This window comes from Leptonychotes weddellii, chromosome X, assembly GCF_054177405.1.
Source record: "Leptonychotes weddellii isolate Sample4059 chromosome X, ASM5417740v2, whole genome shotgun sequence".
NCBI classification, from domain to species: Eukaryota; Metazoa; Chordata; class Mammalia; order Carnivora; family Phocidae; genus Leptonychotes; species Leptonychotes weddellii.
In genome coordinates, this window is record NC_138385.1 from 17792836 (window position 1) to 17814531 (window position 21696).

The 21696-nt window shown below is 57.0% G+C and overlaps 1 protein-coding gene across 4 annotated transcripts in view; it reads left to right on the forward strand.

The window, feature by feature from the left end:
- Nucleotides 1-20297, forward strand: part of ELF4 (E74 like ETS transcription factor 4) — a 46803-nt gene extending 26506 nt beyond the window's left edge. For 3 of the 4 annotated variants that reach the window (XM_031030094.2, XM_006735174.3, XM_031030093.2), the window contains exons 2-9: nt 7054-7334; nt 10528-10699; nt 11125-11217; nt 12599-12790; nt 13659-13742; nt 13819-14011; nt 14595-14957; nt 15825-20297. In XM_031030094.2, coding sequence (XP_030885954.1) covers nt 7263-7334; nt 10528-10699; nt 11125-11217; nt 12599-12790; nt 13659-13742; nt 13819-14011; nt 14595-14957; nt 15825-16629 — 1974 coding nt within the window. In that variant the 5' untranslated portion in view covers nt 7054-7262 and the 3' untranslated portion in view covers nt 16630-20297. The remainder of the gene's footprint in view (nt 1-7053; nt 7335-10527; nt 10700-11124; nt 11218-12598; nt 12791-13658; nt 13743-13818; nt 14012-14594; nt 14958-15824) is intronic. The other variant, XM_081808264.1, reaches the window with a different exon arrangement.
- The last annotated feature ends 1399 nt before the right edge of the window (nt 20298-21696 follow it).

Sequence of the window (21696 nt, forward strand, 5' to 3'; positions counted from 1 at the left end):
GAAGGGGCACCCCAGCAGGCAGTGAACCCAGCCCAGCCCCTGCCGCCTGGGGGAGTCCCAGATCTGAGCAAGGAGCCTCCGCATCAGTTTCTAGGACACGGGCTGGCAGGGGCCTTGACAAAGAACACTGTCCCTTCAACAAAAGTTATCTGACTTAATATCCTGTTGGTGCCGAGTCACAGATTACCCCAGCCTCTAAAAAAACCCACTAATGAATTTAATTAGTCTCTGGTCAGTGTTTCTGTTACCCTCCCTCCCCCACCAATGGACGCAAGCAGGCCTTCCTGGGGGCAGGGGTGGGTGTGTGCTATTTGAGGCCACCTTTCATTCATCACATGCCACTTTCTGCCACAGCCTTGTATCTGGGTTGCCAGCCTCACGGGCCCCTTTGGCCACTGAAGGCCTGTAGAGGTCCCTCCTGCTGATGGGGTGTGTGTGTGTGTGTGTGTGTGTGTGTGTAGCAAAATGACTCTCCAGGTCCTCTTTTTTCCACCTGGGTTTTTCAAGATAATCCCAACTTCAGAATGTCCAAGGTGAGCTCATCTTCTTGCCTTATTTCCTACCGCAATCACTTCATATCTTTTAACAGTCTTTACAGTAAGAACAGGCTCCACATCTCGGGGACCCTACAACTACTGTATTACCCCAAACTCTGTCGTTTTATTCCCTCGGGGTGGCTCTGGGCTTCACCTCCTGGGTTCCAGCTGCCCCACTGGGTCTCCTTCCATCTACTCCACTCATACACTCAGACCAAACGGATCTGCCTAAAGAACTGCTTGCCTTAGGCCCCTCCCTTGCTCTAGAATCTCCAGGAACTCCCAGTAGCTGTCTATGTTAAGTTCAAATTCCACCACCTGGTGGATCTTGGGCCTATGCACTTATCCAACTGATCTCCCTGACCTCCCAGCCAATCCCTGTCCCCCATAGCCAAGCTGGTTTCCTCTCTGTCCCAGGAGGTTTCTGGTTGTTGGTTATGTCCTCCCTCACCTTCTTTTCCATGTCCCTGTCTTCCTGTCCATCCAGGTAAAGATATGCTGAACATTGGACGAGTGACTATAGTCAAAAGGACACAAATCAGACCAGGAAATTGAAAAACATGTTTGGGACGTAACAGAGTTTTCACCTACATTAACTCACTGGCCTTTTGTGACAACCCTTTGAACTAGGGAGGATGTCCCCATTTCACAGAGGAAGAAGGTGACCTGGCCAAACCCCAAGGCAAAGCTGGATCTTCTCTTGGGGAGGATCATCCCTTATGATCTGCAGGGACTTCTGGGGTCCCCTCCTAAGCTGTAGCTGGCAGCCCACCATACTGGGGTTCAGTAGCTGCTCTGGACTAGGCTTTGCCTTCTTTCCTGTAGTGTGTTCTCCTTGTCATTGGCCTGTCCTCCACTTCCCAGAAGGGCTTAGTGACTCTCTCAGCAGGTCCCTGGAGCGGTAGAGATGAGGATGTGGTGGCCACAGGCACCTCCAGGGGGTGCTCTTTTGGCTTTCTCAGGCAAGGCCCCTGGGAGTCAGGGCGGCTGGGGAAATAGGTTCACTTTGTCGGTAACCCTTCCCCCGCCCCCGACCATCCTCCCCTATTGGGGCTTCTGTAGAGCTCTTCTTGCCACATAACCACAACCCCAAGGGCTGGGGCGGGGTGAAGGTGATGAGGACTGGGAGCACCTCTCCAACCAAAGCGGCCTGCCCCTCTCCGCGGGGGGCCCCCCAGCCCCCGCCAGGAGCCAGCCCCTTCAAAACCAACAACTGGAAGCCTCCAGCCCCACCCCGTCTATGTTCTGGAGCCAAAGGGGGACTTCCGGGGGCTTCACGGGGCCCCAAGCCCCCTTTGCTCTCTGGGAGGTCACCTGAAACTCATCTTATGGATGAGTGATTTTTAATTTCCAAAGTGCTTTCCCACCACCATCTTCATTCACCCGAGACTCCCCAGTGAGCATCTGCTAAAGCTGGCTTAACCCTCAGCCCTCCCCCACTGTAAGGATGACAGAAACCACAGCCCAGAAAGAGGGCTGACTTTTCCAGGGTCTCACAGCTGGTTGGGATAGAGCCAGGAGAGGGCTTCCTTCCTCCTCCCTGCAAGCTGGGCAGTGCACACCGTGGGGCGAGCTTACGGGTCTCCTGGAGAAAGGGGGGCGGGGACCTGCCACCTCCTGCAGCCCTAATCACCCCCTCCGCTGGGACAGCTCAGGGCCTGGGAAGATAGAGGCCAGACTGGAGCGCGAAAGGACAAGGGCAGTTGGAGATGAGCTCCCGCCTCCCTCACCATCGGAGTTGTGACAAGCCCTACACTGGAAGCAGGCAGTGACCCAGGGCCAAGGAAGGAAACTGGGTTTCTTGTAAATAAGCAAAGAGAAACCCCGACCAACAGAGCTTGCAAAACCTTTATTTTTTTCCTCCCTCTTCCTGATTTCTTCTCGAATGGAGGGGGTGGTGAAAAGAAAGGAATAGAGGAGAAGGAGCTGACAAAATAGTTGTGGCTGGGCCCCTTGGCTGGGCATCTGCTCCAGGAGGAGGGCTCTGCTCGCTGGTTGGGGTCAAGGCTGTGGGAGAGGCCGACGGACGGATTACTTCTGCTCCGTCCATGGCTACAGACTGGACCCCTGGGTCTGGCCCTCCGGCTCTTAAATACCCACTGCTGGTCACGTGGGGCAGCATGCAAATCGGCCTCTGGATGACTATTAGCCAGAGGAGGGGCTGTTTTTAAGTAGAGGGTACAGCTGTTCCTGGGGTAGTTTCCATTTTGTTTGTGGTTGTGGGGGAGGGGCAGTGAGAGAGTGGGAAATGGCATGAAGGAAATTGTCACTTCCTTTCCAGAGAATTCCAGAAAGGTTTCATGGAGGCCTGGGTATTTCAGGAGTGAGGGCTGGCTCCGAGAGGATGAGGAACTGGAGAAGGAGAACTCTGCTTTGTGGCCTGGCTGACCATCCGGCCCCCGTGTTTCCTGGCGTGCGTGAGAGCCATTGGCTCAGCTGAACGGGCGTAGATTTAAACTCGCTCCACGGAGACTGTGGATGCGGCTTCCACATAGGGGCTGCTTCCTGTATGCAGAGGAGGCCCAGTGGGTGGGTGCTGGACACCGCTTGACGTGCTCCAGTGACAGCCCCAGAAAGGGTCTTGAAGGGGGCCCAACTGTGATGACGCAGAGAGTGGCCCAAACCACTTCTATTTTGCTCTTTTGGTTTTGAAATGCAGTCAGAACCACAGCGAGCCCGAGGTGTGCGTTTGCAGGCTGGGGATGTAGGCGCCGTCGCTTGCTTGCTCCCCCCTGTGGCACACATTCGCTCACACACGGTGTCCGGGGCCATCTGCTCTCCAGACGCTGTGCTTTCAGTGCAAGTAGGACAGGCCCTGGGAGCTAGGGATCCTGCCGTGGCCTCCAGGGGAGTGAAAGGAGTGGAGCTCTTGCCACCCTGGGAGCCGACTCCGACTGGAGCCAGCTGTGATCTGTACAGTGATGGGGCGGGTGGGGGCCTTCCCAGGCACGTCTGTCGCTGAGCCAAGTGTCTGTGTGTACCCACCTAGCGCCCCGCTCACCGTCGAGGCAGTGTCGGGGGCTCTAGGCCACCGAAGCTGTGTCTCAGTGTGTCTGTAAGGACACCAGGGAGGAGCGCCCCTGGTGTGGGCCTCTCTGGCCTCCAGCAGGGCGGGCCTTCTGTGGTGGTGGTTTTTTGGGTTTCAGGTTCCTGGGAGAGGGAGGTTATTTTGAGGGACCTGGGAGGGGGTGGTTCGCTCCTCTGCCGGGGAGAGTGAGTGACATGCAAATGAGCGTCTCCCCACCTCTCACTTTCAAATCCTCAAACATCTGAGGGGGGGAGGGGCAAAGCTTTCTGGACTGGAAGGTTCCATGGTGGGGCTGGGATGGGAGTTTTCTTAGCCTTGGCCAGCACACCTAGGACAGCTACTTCCCCCCCACACCCAACCCCAGCTGGAGGCTGGCACTGGGACAGAACAGGACACCGGGCTCAGCCTTGGGTCCTGTGTGCAGCAGAACCTGCACCAACCAGGCCCTGAATTTAGGTACTTAGACATGTGGACACCGAAAGAATGCAGTTGGATTAGTCTCTTCTTTCAAAGCCCTCTGCATCCATGGCCCAGGTTTCCGTCCAGCAGCGTGCGCGGGCGGCCTTCCCTCCCCCACCACCTCCATATTCTGCGGCCGGCGCCGGTCCTTCCCGGGAAGCACAGGACTTTGACTTTTCGGTGGCCGGGGTAGGGGGCAGCAGCGGTGGCAGCCCGTCCCAGCCCCCTCGCCGCGGCCCCGCTGGAGCCGGCACTAGCTCCGCTTTGTCCTTCTTCTTCCCACGAAGGCAGGCGTGAAGGAGGAGGAGCGCAGGACGGAGCCTGTGGCGCTGCTGGCCCGGCCCGGGCAGCCCTCCGGCACACAGAGGCCCTCGTGCACACATCCCCACGCTTGGGGCACATGAGCACAGCCTGCGCACAAGTAAATCCGTGGTGTGTTCGCACACCCGCAGTGAGAACCCCCATTGTCGATTACAGTGCAAAACTGTACAGATGTAACACACACACAGCACACATTTCTCTCTCTCTCATAAGCCTGGGTGCACAACACCCACCCCACAACCAATGTACACGTGGATATATATTTTTTAGAGAGGCGGGAGAGGGAGAGAGACTCTTAAGCAGACTCCCTGCTGAGCACGGAGCCCGCTGTGCGGGGCTCTATCTCGCAGTCCTGAGATAGTGACCTGAGCCGAAATCAAGAGTCAGATGCTTAACTGACTGAGCCACGCAGGCGCCCCACATGGATATACTTCTTGCCCAGAAAATACACCTCACTGGTACTGACTGACCAGTATCATTCATGCATTCGTTCGTTCATTCATTCATTAGTTCATTCATGTGTTTGTTCTGCAAACATAAATCGAGTGTGTGCTACACGCGAAGCACCGTGCAAGGTGCTAACGTTTCACTGATGACCACTGATGTCCCAGCCCTCCAGGAAGCCACCGCCTAATGGGGGAGGTCAGGAAGGTGCACGGAAGGTCCACACGCAGAGAGCACCAGTGAACACGCAAACATCAAGTGCTGATCTGGGAAGAGAAGCCAGAGATGAGCAAACCTGGAGGGAAGGGCTGCAGCGGAATGACCTCGTTGAGGGGAGCGGGGGCAGACACCGGAGTTTCGTGTTTAGACAAAGTGGGATTAGGTGAAAGTGATCCCTTTCATTTGATTAGTATGAGAATGCTTCCTGGGGGCAGACAGCCGGCCGGAGGCAGGGCGGGGAGCTGCGGAATGCGGGCCTTGGGGCGCTTTGGCTAGAGGAGACAGACCTTCCAAGCATAAATGGCCCTGGGAGGCTTCGCAGGCGGGCCACAGGAGACTGGGTCACAGGCGGGGCCGGGTGGGGGTAGGGTGGGGTGGGAGGGGTGGAACCCAGGCCAGACCGTGTTTTCCCCTGGGCCTCCTCTTCGTCCTAGCGGGGCTGTCTCCTTCACCCAAAGGAAACTCAGACCTGACAGGTTGAGTGGAGCGACTTCTTGAAGTTTTGTGTTGGGGGGCGGGGGTGGAAAGGTGCGGGGGGTGTGGGTGGGGGTGGGGAGCGGGCGGAGCCAGCCCTGTGGGCTAACGGAAAGGAAGTGGGAGAGGCCTGGGTGTCTCCTGTGGGGGAGAGCGGTCATCAGAGAGGTCACCCATGGTCCTCCTCCCTTTCCTCCCCTTTGCCCCTCTCTGAAGTTCCTCATTTCTTTCGGGGCCAGGAGAAGGCTTTGCCACCCTGGCACTGCCAAACCTGGAGAGCAGGTGTGTCGCTCCTGCTGTGGTGCGTGGACCCAGTTCTTCAGGCGTTCGTGGTTGAACCGGGCTGTTCGTAGACCCACCCCATGTCCGCACACACGAGCGTACCATTAAAAACAACCCTACGGGCCAAAGCTGAGGTGCCTGCAAGTGGCAAAGCCCAAGCGTTCGGGAGGAGAGGCGCAGAGCGGGCTGGCAGGGGGGCCGTGGGAGTGGGAGCTAGGCTTCGGGGGGTCGGCACGCGGGCCACCACAGCAGACCACTGGAGGCCCGGGTGCCGAGCGGGGGTCTGAGGGGCATGCTGTTGGCACCGGAGGCACTGGGGAGAGGAGAGACGTGTGGGCTGCAGAAGACAGGTGTCCTGGAAAAGGGGGGGGGAAGCTGAGCCAGCCCTGGAGGATGGGGAAGGTTCTGTGGGCCCCTCCCTGAGCTGGGGCTCTCCTCTCAAGTTCCCAGGGTGACAGTTCAGTCTTGAAACTGAAAGCAAAGCTGCAGCAAGAGCTCGAACCCACACAAGGCAGCGGGTGGCGGCGGGGGGGGGGGGGGGGGCGGGGCCGCGATAAGTGCGCAGGGCCTGTGGCCCACCTGGCCCTCTGTCTCGGGGCTCTCTGGGGACGTGGCCAGTTCCCAGAGTCCCCTCCCCAGGAGCAGGGTCAGACCTGCACTGGCCCTGACCGCACAACCCCCCACGCTGAGACGTTTCTTCCTCCGTAGACTCTGCCCTTCAGAGCTGAGTGGCCCCCACGTCCAAGGTAGACTGAGCCAGGCAGAGCCTGGAAGAGCACCTGGTACCGCCATGTGTCCCTAACCCACACCCTCTCACACAAGATTCTTTCTGAGCCAAGGGAATTTTAAGGATTCTTCATGCTGCTGTCCCATCTATAAGGACGGATGGGGTGCCCTGATTTCCCCTGTGGCCACACCCTGGAGATTAATCTTCAGGGTGGAGAGAGCCCAGAGTCCCTCGATCGGTCACCTCCAGAGGAGGCAGGAGAGAACGGAGGGAGGCTGTGTGTCTTCGCGGCCGGCTCAGGTGCAGACGCTGCTGACAGACTGACACTGAGGCTCGGCCACTTCCCACTGGACGCAACTGTTAACTAACTTCCTCTTTTTCCTTCTTTTTTTTTTTTTTTTTTTTTAACCTGCCTCCTTTCTTCTTCCCCTTCCTTCTCCTATCATCCTCCCCTTTTGGCAGTCTGGCCCTGGTGGCAGGGTCCCTGCTGTTGGCTAGCATCCTGGGAACAAAGCTCAAGGAAGGTGACTTACTCATTGCCCCTGTCTCTCCCTTCTCCCTAGGTCACCCCCATGGTTGGCCCGGCCCAGCATGCAGCCTTGAACCTGGCATAGGCCACCACCTACTCCAGCTCTCTACACCCCCTATTTTACTGTGGCTCGGGGTGTAGGCTCTAAGCTCCAAGTACCTGAAGAGCATCTCTTCATCAAAAACACCCCCGCAGCTCCAGAGGGCCCTGCGAATCCTGCTGTCAGCTCTCTGAGGAGACAGCATGGCTATTACCTTGCAGCCCAGTGACCTGATCTTTGAGTTTGCAAGCAACGGGATGGATGATATCCACCAGGTATGGCCCCAGAGAACAGAGCCCGGTCGGCCAGGCGGACGATCAGATAGACACAGACAGGCCGGCAGACAGCAAGCCAGCCGGAACCCCCGACTAGCCAGTCGGCAAATATAGATCAAGCCCCTACTAGGTCCAGGCCACCGGGCCTGCCTGCCAGCCAGACTGTGCGCCTGCTCGTCACTCGTGCGGCCAGTCACTAGTCCTTGGGCGGTCATTCCGTGTGCAGTCACGGGCCATGCACCGTCACCCAGCCAGCCGTGCGGCTATGAAACACAGCAGCTGGGCTGTCAGTCGATCAGCAGTGGGGGCCGGACGCACAGGTGCCCATGGACCCTCATGTGCTTGTCTGTCCCCTTCCCTTCACCTGCAGTATCACAGTGAGAAAGCTGCCAGGACAACCACATAGCAAGAGTGAGCTCTGCCTGCCGGCCCCACAGGGCACAGACCAGTCCCTGGCCCCTTCAGACTCCCATCTCTAGCCTGGTTGACGGGCCCTTCCAGAACCAACTTTTCAGCCTCGATCTGAGGATTCAGATCTGAAAATGGGGTTCTCTGGTGAGGGAAAGGTGAAAAAGTGGACAGAATTTCAGCACTTAGGTCCCTACCGCTCCGTGTCTTGCTCTGAACTGGGGCTGAGAGAGCACGTTTTCCATGCACTTGGCCGTACCCTTTGGATGGTGTCTCGGCACACCCATCGCTGCCCTCCACTCCTCTCCTTCCACAAACTGGAGAAGAGGCAGCCAGGAATGGTAGAAGGAACAGAAGATTAAGAGCCAGGAGTCCTGGTTTCCGATGCCAGTTTGGCCACAGTGTCACTTGGGCAAGTCCTGTCCCCTACCCTATCTGGCTGCCATCTTCCCCTCTTCACCAAGAGGAGATCCAGTTGGATTATCTCTAAGGGCACCCCAGCCGAATACTGATGCTCTCTGTGCTGAATCCTTGTGAGGACAGAAAACTTCGTCCGACCTCTAGCGGCCTACCCAGGGCTGCCCCCTAGTGGGCTCTGAGCACATTGTACTTTCTGTCCCGTGGGGTCTTAACCTCAAGTTGCTCAGTCTTACCCAACATCTGTGGTGTGCCTCGCCTGGTGGAAGGCACCATGGGAAGAGAAGGGAAGAAAAATCTAACCATACCTGGGTTCTCGATACTACTAGTCATTTTTTGCCTGTTTCTGATCTGCTCAGCAACTGTTAACTGTTCTTCATGGAAGCTGTTCTTCCCTCCCAATCCCACACCTGCCCCTCCACCCTCAGCAGACAGCTTCTGCTCCAATTCACAGAGAAGCCAAGGACACCCTCTGTTTCCCTCCCTTCTCCCTTCTACTGATAACATCACTATTCCTGTTTCCTTCCCGCTGACCCGGGACGAAGAAGTGTCCCTCTTCCTTCCAGCGGTATCTCCTCCCCGTACTTAATTAACTCTTCTCTCCTGCCTCCAAGACCTCAAACCACTGGTCACCTCCAATGTCTCTCTCTTAAATCCTTCAGACCTTCCAGACCTTTCTCCTCAACCTAGAACATCTTCAGGTCTTCTCTCCCTTCTACCCACCTCCTTCAAAAAACCACCACCTTCTTTTTTTTTTTTTTTTAAAGATTTTATTTATTTATTTGCGAGAGAGAACGAGAGACAGCACGAGAGGGAGGAGGGTCAGAGGGAGAAGCAGACTCCCTGCTGAGCAGGGAGCCCGACGTGGGACTCCATCCTGGGACTCCTGGATCATGACCTGAGCCGAAGGCAGTCGCTTAACCGACTGAGCCACCCAGGCGCCCAAACCACCACCTTCTTAACTCCTTTCTGTTCATCAGTATGGTCTCCACCCTCTGTGCTTACATTCTCACCTCCTTTCTCTCCCTTTCAGGAAACCATTTTTATTGAAAAATGTATCATTAATACAAAAGAGTATATAAATCATATATATATATATATGAATAATTACAAAATGAACACCCATGAACTCACCACCCAGATTAAGAAATAAAAGCATTACTAGTCTCCTAGAAGTCCCTGATACCTAAAACACTCGATGAGAGCCGACTCTACACCGGTCCTGTTCTATGCGCTTTATGTGCATTGATCTGTTTACACAACCCTATGGTGTTGTTTAATATGGCCACCCCAATTTTATAAATGAGGAAACCGATGCACGGCAAGATTAGGTGGCTTGCCCAAGGTCCCACTGCTACTAAGTAGCAGAGCTTGGTTTCAAAGCCAGGTTGTCTAGCTCTAGATCAGGACAATCCAATGGAATTTTCTGAGCTACTAGAAGTGTTACGTATTTGCCCTGTCCAGTACAGGGCCACTAGTCACAAGAGGCTATGAAGCACTTGAACTGTGGCTAACGCGACTGAAGGACTGGACTTTGTATCTTGAAAAAGTTTTACAGTTAAACAGCCACCCATGCCTAGTGGGTACCATATTGAACAGACAGCTCTCAACTCTGTGGTCTTCATCACTACATCTGACCGCCTGCCTCAGTCCGTCCTCTCTGAGATCCGCTGTAATGTGCCTTGGGACCCCAGCAGTCCCCTAAAAGTGCTCTAGCCAGGGTGACTGCCCAGTGGCCAAACCCAATGGCGTTTCATCAGTTTTTTTTTTTTTTCCTGCATCCTTCAGGAACGTTAGGCGGAACTGAACATTCTCATTCTTTTTTCATGAAAAAAGAATTAACAACCCCATGAAAGAAAATTTGGAAAATACAGAAAACTGGGAAGAAAGGGAAAAAAGTCACCCAAAGTCCCACAATCAAAGTATAATTATTATAAACATTCTGGTATAATTCCTTATATACGTAATTTTTAAAAAGAGTTGCAGGGCACCTGGGTGGCTCAGTCGGTTAAGCGTCTGCCTTCGGCTCAGGTCGTGATCCCAGGGTCCTGGGTTCGAGCCCCACATCGGGCTCCCTGATCAGCTGGGAAGCCTGCTTCTCCCTCTCCCACTCCCCCTGCTCATGTTCCCTCTCTCGCTGTGTCTCTCTCTGTCGGGTAAATAAAAAATCTTTAAAAGAAAAAAAAAAAAAAGAATCCACTCAAAGCATCACCTAGTGAGGTTGGACCCAGAGCAGTGTCATCCCAGACAAAGGACAAGCCCTGGGGGCTCCAAGAATTAGAAATTGCAAGAAGGGCCAGATTCTGGTAGGGAGGGCTTCCTGGAAGAGGCAGGTGAGCCTTAAACTGGACCCCTGTCTTGTGCACAGCTGGAGGACCCCTCGGTGTTCCCAGCTGTGATCGTGGAGCAGGTACCCTACCCCGAGCTACTGCATCTGTACTCAGGACTGGAGCTAGACGACGTTCACAATGGCATCATAACGGATGGGACCTTGTGCATGACACAGGATCAGATTCTGGAGGGCAGTATTCTGCTTGCAGGTTTGTTTCCTTCCCGGGCAGGGGAGTGTGGAAGAAAAAGGGGTACTGCCATCAGGGAATATAGCAGCCCGCAGTGGCTTTCCATGACCCCACGTAGCAAGGGCAAGGCCCGCAGGAGTGGGAGATTAGATAGCGTGGTTAGGACAAACAAAAGGTAGTCACTTCATAGAGGAGGAAACCATCCAAATGGATCTGTGGTCTTTCAAGATGCAGTGGGACGAGGCAGAGTGAAGGGGAGACCGGCTGGGGTGAGTGGAGAGAAAAGGTGGAGAGTGTCAGTAGGTGGCACGCTAGCCCCTTCCGGGTCCCTTGGCTTCTTAGCACTGTTCTCTGGGCTGGCCCCATGAGAGCTCTACCCCTGCCCTGAGCCCTGAGGGAACTTTTTTTCTGCCCCCTGCGCCCCACACCATGGAACCTGGAACCAGATGACAATGAAGCAACCTCACAAACCATGTCAACCACTGAAGTCTTGCTCAATGTCGAGTCTCCTAACGACATCTTGGATGAGAAGCAGATCTGTAAGTGTGAACCCTGGTGCCTTAACTCGAGGCAACAAAAAATGCCATTTAAAAATACCACGTCCATGTACTGGATTCGCAGGCATGTGTGCACGCAGATATGCGTGCCCACAGCCGCTGCAGCTGGGTAAACGTGCTCTTGAGCTGGGGCGGGAATGGCGGGGGGCAGAGGGGCAGTGTAGACAGGGAAAAGGTGGCCAGGGGGACTTTCCTTTTCCAATTTTTAAATTGTGGTAAAATACACATAACATAAAATTGACTACCTTCACCATTTTTCAGTGTCCAGTTCAGTGGTATTAAGTACTGTTGGGCAGCCATCACCACCATCCATCTCCAGAACCTTCCATCTTGCAAAACTGAAACTCTGTGCCCATTAAACACTAACTCCCTATTCTCCCCTACCCTCAGCCCCTGGCAGCCACCACTCTACTCTCTGTCACTATGAATGGGACTACTCTAGGGGCCTCACAGGAGTGGAGTCACACCGTAGTGATCTTTGGGGACTGGCTTATTTCATTTAACATAATGACGTCAAGGTCTGTCCATGTTGTAGCATATGTCAGAAATTCCTTCCTTTTTAAGGCTGAAGGCTGACTGCTATTGGCCAGGGTGACTTTTCGGTCCCCTCTGCTCTCTTGCTGGGGCCCCCAGAAAGACTATGCAGGGTGTGGCTTATTTAGAAATGTGCCAGGCTTGGAGCTTGGCTCCCCACCTCCCCAGAAGGCCCCCCACGTGGGCTCCTGCCCCACCCCACCCCCTGGCCTTTGCCCAACTTGTGGACAGGAGGGCTTCTGGCCCTAACTGCCCCTTCCCGAGGGCAGGCTGGGGATCCTGCAGGGGGAAAAAGCCCGAAGCTGCCAGTTAAGAGTGCCAGCACTTCTGTTCCTGACCCTGTCACTAATGTGCACTCAGGCTTCAGCAAATACTTACTGAATGCCTACACGTACCAGGCACCCACTTGCTGTGTGACCTTGGACACATGCCCTGCCATCTCTGGATCTCAGTTTCCTTATCAAGAAAGCAGAAGAATTGGGCTAAATGATATCTAAGGCGCCTTCCAGTTGTAAAACAAGAGAATGACGAAATCAAGGTGGCCCTTTACCCTGGGTGTTGCCTGGAACTTCCCCACTGCCGGCAGGGGGCTGTAAATGTGGCAGCCGTGATTGGGACCAGCTCATGCCCACAGCCCTGCAGATGTTTCCTGTCCTCGTGGTGTGAGACACATGAGGCATTTTCAGGTGTATCCTGCATCTGGGGCCGTGGGGAGCGGCTCCTCCGCCCTTCCCAGGAGCCCACCATTCTCTTAAGTGCCGGGAGACCACACTCCCAGCCTGCCCTGGGCCTCAGGCAGCTCAGGCACCTCAGGCCTTTCTCCTTGCAGTCAGCACCTCCGAAATGCTTCCAGACTCAGACCCTGCTCCGGCTGCCACTCTGCCCAACTACCTATTTCCTGTCTCTGAGCCTGATGCCTTGAACCAGGCGGGTGACACTGATGACCAGGAGGGGCATTGTCTGGAGGAGAAGGTCCCCAGAGAGGAAAGTGCCAAGAAGACTGGAAAATCAAAGAAGAGAAGTAAGAGAGAGAGAGGGAAAGTGTGTGTGTGCACGTGTGTGCGTGTGTGTCTGTCTGTCTGTCTTCAGGGGGGTGTGGTAGGAGGGGGGCCGGTCAGGGAGCCTATCAGGGGTGAGTGGGTCAAGGCTCATAGACACACTCAGAGGACAGCTCTTTGGTGTGACAGGGGATGGATGAAAAGTCCTCCCTTCTGTACAGCTTGGCCTGCCCAAAGCCTGACATTTCCCACGCCGCTCCGGTCAGCCCAGCAGATAGGTAAACTCGTGCAGAAATACCGACGGTCCCAAATGGGTTGAATCCTAGTCTAGGTGTCTGGACACCAGGCTTGGCCCCCTGGCCAGTGCCTGGCCCTCTGGGGCCCTCTGCCTATAAAAGACGCCTCATGCTATGTGCTTATCTTCCTCCTCAGACCTTGTGGAGCTTGGGCTATTTGCGCGAGAGGACTTTGGGCTTTCCCAAGCCCTGATGTTATTGATTTACTCAGGCAAGGACTGCTTAATACTGCCTTGTCGCTGTGGCGACCAAAACCCCAGTCTCACACTTACCTGGACAACAGCCGCACCTTGAGGCCGCCTTCTCATTTCCAAAATCAGGCTCGGCGGGTTGGGTTCTTCGAAAGGTGACTCATTTGTCAGCACTATGCTCATTGGCCGCGTGGGCAGTAGAGTTCTGGTCTACCTCTGGGGCCTGAGCATGAGGGCGGGCCACTGGGCGGGCGCGGGAGCCTGAGGGCCGCAGTTGTGGAGAGCAGTCCTGGGCCTCTGGCCCCGGTGGCCTGGTTCTTGACGTGGCACCCCACTCGGGAGCCTGCCCTGCAGCCCTCCGTGTGGTCTCAGCCTCATCCTGCTGCCCCCCCTTCCCCTCCCAGTCCGGAAGACAAAGGGCACCCGCAGTACCTCACCGGTCACTGACCCCAGCATCCCCATACGGAAGAAATCGAAGGACGGCAAAGGTAGGGCTGGGAGTCAGGCCAGGTGGGAAGTGGGTCGGGGTGCCCGGGCGGCTCCTCACCAGCTGGCCCTCTGCAGGCAGCACCATCTACCTGTGGGAGTTCCTCCTCGCGCTTCTGCAGGACAGGAACACCTGCCCGAAGTACATCAAGTGGACCCAGCGAGAGAAGGGCATCTTCAAGCTGGTGGACTCCAAAGCTGTGTCCAAGCTGTGGGGGAAGCAGAAAAACAAGCCTGACATGAACTATGAGACGATGGGGCGGGCACTGAGGTAGGAGCTGCTGGGGCCCTGAGTCCCTGCCCTGGGGGCTTTCCGAAGCTCTGAGACGTCCCTCCTGCTTTAGAGTCTGCTGACGCTCCCATCTGCTTGCCCCTAAGCCCGTCCCCAGACCCCTTCTGGGGGGCACACTCCCCGCCCTCTTACAGTTCTATCCTCGCTTTTTCTCTTTTTGTAGCACAAAAGCCTTTGGGGGCCTCCCATCCCCACGAAGGGCATTCTGCTGGCCAGAGACCTCGGGAGACAGGCCCGAGTTAGCCATCATCAGTCTTGCAGGCTGGGGGACAGCTGAGCTCCCCACCAGCCATCCCCTCCTATCCTTCATTCCCCCCTTGTCCTTCGCCCCAACGCAGGGTGGGGCTAGCCTTTGAAACCCCTTTTCATGGCCCTTTGTGTCCTCAGGGGGAGAGCTCAGAAATTTCATAAAAGCCTTCCAAGTCCAAGAGTTGTCCTCACCCCTTCCCTTGACGCGGGGCTCCCATCTGGCTGTCCGGCTGGCCTCCGCCGCCTGCCCGCCCTGCCCCGGAGGGCGGTGTGTCCCTGCCTAACTCCCCACTCCCTGCCCCTTGTTCCCCAGATATTACTACCAAAGAGGCATCCTGGCCAAAGTGGAAGGGCAGAGGCTGGTGTACCAGTTTAAGGAGATGCCCAAGGACCTGGTGGTGATTGAAGATGACGAGGAGAGAAGTGAAGTCACGGCGGCCTCCCCTCGGGCCTCCACGCCCTCCACCTCCACCACGGGCACCACCCGCCGAGCCAGTTCCAGGGTCTCGGCCAGAGCTGCTCCCCAGGGCAAGGGAGGCCCTTCCTGGGAGAAGCCAAAGGTTCAGAACGTTGGCTTACAGCCATCTGCGAATCTGGAACTGGGACTGTCTGTAGATGAGGAGATCCCCACTACCTCCCTGCCAGAAAGCCAGGCCAAACTCACCAGAGCCGTGAGGTAAGGGCCCCGGAGCCGTTAGACACCCTCCCGTAGTGCCTCATGGCGGGCGGGCGGGGGGAGGGCGGGGGGTGGACGTGGTCAGCCTCTTGCCGAGTTCTGTGGTGTCTCCAGTCTCACGGGAACCTCACAGGATCCCTGGGAAGCCAGCGGGGCGCTTGTTGGTCAAGAGAGGAAAAGTGACTTGCCCACGGTTGCACACCACAGTGGTGGCAAAGCCAGCCCCTCTGCCCTGGGAGGCGTCTGTCACCCGCTGGGGCTGTTCCCGTTATCTCAGAGTGCTCCCCCAGCAGCCACCAGCGACCTCCACATCGGGGCCCATCTCCCCAAGCCGCCTCCACTCCAGAAAAGAGGCAACGGAGAACGTGACAGAGATGCCCGTTCTGCTTCCCTCGGGCCCTCCAGCTCCCCCTGGAAAGCTCTCGCTGCTTCCTGTCCATGCTAAGTGTCTCCACATTTTCCCTGAGAAGGTTGGGCTTTGAGTTCTGTGTACGTGGTGCCCGCTAGGCTGGCAGGGGCAAGGTGCCCTTCTGAGGCAGGAAGGCGCTGGAGCGGCGTGGTGAGGGACAGGAGCTCTGGGGTCAGAAGGCCTAGATGTGGGTCCCCGCGACTAGCTGTGTGGTCTGGGGCAAGTTACATAACCTCTCTGTGCTCCCATTTCCTCAAGCTGTAAAGTCAGATTATTAATCTCAGTGCATGGGCTGCTTGGAAGATTCCTGACCTGTACTAAGTGCTCAGTAGACGTTCGCCGATCCAGCAACAAAGACAGAACACCTTCAACCAGCTCTGCTCCTCCTGGGCCCTCCTTCCCAGCCCACTGGGCAATGCCTCCTGCCTTGACCAAACCTGTTTTCTGTTTCTTCTCAGTACTTCTTCAGTGCCCAGCAACATCCACCTGGGAGTGGCCCCCGTGGGGTCGGGCTCCGCCTTGACCCTGCAGACAATCCCACTGACCACAGTGCTGACCAGCGGGCCCCCTGCCAGTACGCCTGCTTCCACACAGCTCGTTCTCCAGAGTGTTCCGCCTGCTTCGACCTTCAAGGACACCTTCACTTTGCAGGCCTCCTTCCCCCTGAGCACCAGTTTCCAAGAAAGTCAGGTGGCAGCACCGGGGGCCCCGCTGATTCTCAGTGGCCTCCCCCAACTTCTGGCTGGGGCCAACCGTCCGACCAACCCGGTGCCATCCTCCATCGCAGGGGCTGGACCGGCCGGGCCCAGCCCTCAGCCCCCCGGGACTGTCATTGCTGCCTTCATCAGGACTTCTGGTGCCACTGCAGCCGCTGGGGTCAAGGAGGGGCCGCTGAGGCCCTCCTCATATGTGCAGGGCATGGTGACTGGGGCCCCCGTGGAGGGGCTGCTGGTTCCCGAAGAGACCCTGAGGGAGCTCCTGAGGGATCGGGCTCACCTTCAGCCACTTCCAACCCAGGTGGTTTCAAGGGGTTCCCACAATCCGAGCCTTCTGGGGAACCAGACTTTCTCTTCTCCCAGCCGCCCCACTGTTGGGCTGACCCCAGTGGCTGAACTTGAGCTCTCCTCAGGCTCAGGGTCCCTGTTTATGGCTGAGCCTAGTGTGACCACCTCTGGGAGCCTGCTGACCAGATCCCCAACCCCAGCCTCCTTCTCCCCATTCAACCCCACCTCGCTTATTAAGATGGAGCCCCATGACATATAAATGAAGGGGCCGGGGGCCAAGTTGAGCAGCCTTTTTCTATGGACTTCCGATAGCAGAGACTGACCGGAGCAGGACACCTGCCCTTACTTTTCGGTGGGATCTCAGTACACCGGATCCCCTGTCCCCGACCTCTGCCCGGTGTCACCTTGGCCAAGCCATGCCCAGTTTGAGCATCCCTGGCGTCAGACCATGGCCTTCAAGAGCACTAGGGGATATGCTCTTGTCAGGGTCGTGGGCTGACTGGGTGATGGAGGGAGAACCTCCTGAGAAGTCTGTGGTCAGGGCCGATGCAGGGGCCTCGTGGGGAGAGTCCTTTTGTGGGGCTTCTGACCGTCTGCGTTCCCTCCACGGGGAATTTCCTATCCCATATGTGAATATCTCTGTATGTATGTGTGTGTACTCGTGGGTCTGTATCTCTGTTTCTTTGGGGAGGAAGGGGGTGGAGCTGTGAGGTCTTCAAGGGTGTGTGTCTCTGGGTCAGCTGCAGAGATGGGGATTTTTTTTAAGGGAAGCATTCTCTAATTCCCTTTGGACAAACCATTCAGTTGCCCCGAGGCTATGGGGTACAGGCTGAATCCAGTTGGGAGAGATGTCACAGAGCTGGAGCAGATCCAGGGTAGGAGGATTTCGATGGGTGTGTGTGCTGGGGAAGACGGGAGTTCAAAGGGACAGGGTCGGACCCAGATACGAAGTCCCCACGCAGGGCTGGATTAACTGAATGTTTGTGCCAAGAGCCTGGGCTGTAATACCAGCCTTCACTGGCACACTGGCCTATCCAACCCCCGCCCCGATCCGGGGGTCCCTCTTGATTAGTGTCGCCCCGGTATCTCCCTCCTGTCGGCGTGGCCGGGGGTAGTCGTGTAGCCGTGGACACTGGGGCTGCCTCCCTTCCTGCCCGTGCGTGCCCGCTGCTCAGCCTGCCTTCTACTCACCTTGTAGGTTTGCCACCACCACCCCCCCCCCGCCCTGCCGCAGGATGGCTACCGCAGACCTCGAGTGAACCATTGGCTCTCATCTCCCAAGTCGCGCACCTAGCCCTGACTCCCACACCAAGAAGACAGGAGCCAGCGGATGTGAGCCCCCCTGACACTTCTCCTGTCCCAACAGGGTTCCCTGCTTCCATCTTTCCTTTCTGAGGACGTTTCAACCCATCCTCTCCTAAGTGAACCCCTCGGCTTCACTCCTCCTTCCCCTTCTTTGAATAAGCTTGCCTCTCTCCAGCCAGATTTGGGGGCAAGGCTAAGAGCTAAGACATGGCAGCCTCAGAATCGATTCTATTATCTGGTGAATTTGGTTAATGTGAATCAGTGCCGCAGGCCCTTGGCTATGTCCTCAGTAGAAAACCATCCACTTGACCTAACTACCTCCCCAGGTTGTTCTCTCTCTCCTTCTGGTCGCTGCCAAGCCTCCTGTGTTCTCTCCCACTCTCTTCCTGTTCTTCCCTCTTCTCTCTCTGGAAAGGAACCATTTATGGGTGTGCAGGTGTATTTATTACACATCTCCAGCACTTGGCATTAAAATGCCTTTTTCTAATCTGTTTATTATGACAAATTCCTGATGGTGGAAAGTGAAACATCCTGCAAAAGAGTCACCTTAAAAAAAAATTTGCACAAAGGCGCTGCATGGGTTAGGGGTGCCCTGCCTCCCCCAAATTCCACAGAACCCATCATCTGAGGGTCACTGATACCCTTACCGTGACATCAAATGTCGTCCTCACAGTTCTCAGTCCCCGTGAGTCCTGGCGGCTCGTGACACCACTTCCCACCCCCTCGGGTAGCGGCCGCACTCCAGCCGCGCGCGCTGAGTGTGGGCCCCCCACCCCCCCCCTGGCTCTCGTCCGTCTCCTGGCTCTGGCTCGGCTCTTCAGGGGCGGCTCTGAAGTCAAGAGCTGCAGCTCCTGCTTACATTTCTAGCGGCCGGCTGGACGTTTCCATCCAGACGCCTGTCCTGCCTCAAAGACAGCCCCTCTGTCAAACATGGATTTAAAACAAATGAATTTTAAAGTCTTTACACACATACACACACACACAACCTTTCCCCTCAAAAAACAAAAAGCTGTCATGACTTGCCTATTTCTGTTCATTGTACCACCATTTTCCTGACCTTCTAAGCTTGACATTTCAGAGCCATCTGATGGCTGCCTTCGTTTGACCCTGTCCCCTCCCCCATCTCCTGAAGTCCAGGCCGTTTGGCACGTCTCTGAAATCTCCCCTTTCTTCCACATTCCCGGAGCCTCCAGCCTAGCTCAGACTTACCCAGAGCTCATCCCCCCCTCCCAGGCACATCAACACGCACCACGGTGTGACCTGTCTCATCCCCTCCGATCTGCCAGGGCGCCGATTCTGTTCTTTCTCTGCTAAAAAGCCTTCAGTGGCTCCTCATTGCCTCTAGGTAGGGTGATACTCAAAATACTGAGCCTCCGACCTGTTGTCAGAGGCAGCTGGGCATTAACCCTGTATTTGCTGAATCTTGAGGCAGGCCAGGGGTCCTGGAGGAGGGAGGAGGGAGCACTTGCAGGCTCAGGGCTGTAATTCCAAAAGTGAGGTCCCAAGTCATTGACCTGGCAAGGCCCTTCCCCATGAGGTCCCAACTGACTTCCCTAGTCATCGTCTCACTTGGTTTCCCTGACCCCCAAGGTACTGCTCCAGTCAGAGTTAGGGATTTGCTGGCCTTTGAGCTTGCCTCTGTTTGAAGTTTCCCACCTCTGTGGTTTTGCTTTACTTGGTTCTGCTCAACCAGAATGCTCCGCGAATCCTTTAAGACTCGATTTGTGGAAGCTGCTTCCCCACACCAGCCTACCGTTACAGGAGTTCTTCATTTTAAATTCGTAGCAATTGCCGCTCTTTGGGCAACTGATCGAGAACAGCCTGTGACATCTCCTCTGTTATAATCACAAACTGTTACTTAAATCTTCAATGACCTGGACCTATTTTGTCTCCCCAGTTAGTGTGTTACCTTCTGAGGGCGGGGGGGGGGGGCCGTGGCACCCACAGCAGGGCACACTACGAAGCATCTAGTGAGCACCAGCGAATATTGCCGGTTGAGCTGGTGAGAGATGGGGACCAAAGTCTGAGGCTGGCGACCTCTGACCTCCCCCCTGCACAGGCACTCACCCCAGGTGCTCCACTGCCCAGGGCCAGCCCTCCCTGGCTCAGTGCCCTCATGGTACCTCCACTCCCACCCCCCAGCCTTGCACCAGAGAGTTGTTACTACTTTGAACATCCCCTGCCCCTAAAGAAACTTCCCTGTCCGGTTTCTTTCCTAATTCAAAGTGTTAAATTAGCTCATCTGGTTAACTAACCTGTGCTGATCTAGTTACGGGAGAGGGCTGGAGGAGACCCTCAGGAGACAGGTTCATTTTGGCCAGAGTCCTGTGGCAGCACCATCCTGGCCTCTGCGATGGTGTCATGGAGTCAGGAGCCGGCTCCTCACCCCCAGCAGCCGATGTAGTACAGCTTCCTCTGGGCCCCCACGGCACTTTGCGTATACCTCTTACTGTAGCACTTAGCACATGGTAGCTCCTTAGCTATGTGTTCATGTATGTTGCCCCTCCAATAGACTGTGAGCTCCTCAAGGACAGGGACTGTGTGTTAGTCACTGATGTATCCCCAGCGCCTAGCACAGTGCCTGGCACACAGTAGGTGCTCAATAAATGTTTATTGAAAGAAGGAATGAGTCTTGGCTCTAATCACGGGGATTTCAGCCCTACACTGTGGCAGGCAGAAGGGGGAGGAGGAGAACAACCCAGACCTGGGGGCTTTCACAGCTTTTGGACCCCTCGCGTGATACCGCAGGCCGCTGCTTCCTCGGCCGTGTCTGCGCTCACCACCCCCCCCTCCGCAACAAGGCTCCACGAGGAGGAACCCAAAGCCGCTTCCAGCTGTGCGCCGCTGCCACCGGGAGCCGCGGGCGACTCCTGAGCTCCCGCCCCCTTCCCGGCACAGCTGCGGCACTGTTTCCTCACCCCTGGGGGGAACCCAGTGGCCGAAACGTCAGGCCCGATGCAAGGGGCGGGGCGAGAAGTTATTTTCACCATCCTAGGCCTTTCTGACCCCATAACGTATTTTTAAAGAGGCGGTTCGGCTGTCGCTGGTTCCAAAGCTGCTGGACCCGAGGTGGGCGAGCTCATTCTCCTCCCGCTCCCACGCCTGCGAGGCCCCAAAGGTCGCAGCCTGCGAGAACACCGGCCGCGGGCGCGCCGGACGTGGGGACCAACGTCCAGCAGGTGGCGCCGTCGAGCTGGCCATGGCGGGCTGCCGGCGCAGGAGCGCCGGGGAAGGGAGAGGCGGCTGGGGTGGGGCCCGCGTCTTCCCGTCCCTCCGTCCCGACTCTGCGCCCCCGACTGTCCCAGGGCGGCTCCGGCCCCCACCAAGGCCTTGCACGGCCCCGGAGCTTCGAACTCCCCCACCCCTCCACTTTCCAGGGAGAATTTAGCAGGGGGCTGAACGCCCTCTCCCCATTGGCCTGCTGCGTCCGGCCCCGCCCCCTCCCCCCTGCGGCCCCCTCCCCCAGCCTCCGGGACAGGCAGGTGAGCACGCGGTGGACCTGGCCTGGCGAGCCGGCCGCCGCTCTTCCCCGGTGGCGGGAGGGAGCCTCCGCCGCCGCCCCCCCTCCCCTCCAACGCCGCAGGGTGCCCGGCCCGGCCCGCCTCCCCACCGCGGCCTGCCTCTAGCTGCACGCCCGCGAGGCGCCGCTTTCCACCTGGAAATTGGAGAGCGAGCGCGGCGTCCGATTGCCCCGGAGGGCCCCGACCACCCGCAGCGTGAGCCCGGGCTCCCCGCGGGGCCGGTGCGGGGCCGGGGAGGCGTCTGCACCCGGCGGCCCGACGCTGCGGCATGCCAGCCCCCCTCGCGGCGGAAACCCGGGGTCTAGGAGACCACGTGGAGTCCTGGCCCGCCCCGCTGCGGGGTCCAGAAGGCCCGCGCCCGGCACCTCCCCTGGGCTGCTAAGCAGGCCGCCCTTGGGGCGGACCCCATTCCCCCTCACACACACACACACACACACACACACACACACACACACACGGCTTCGCTTGGGGCGGACCCCATTCCCTCTAAAACACACCCC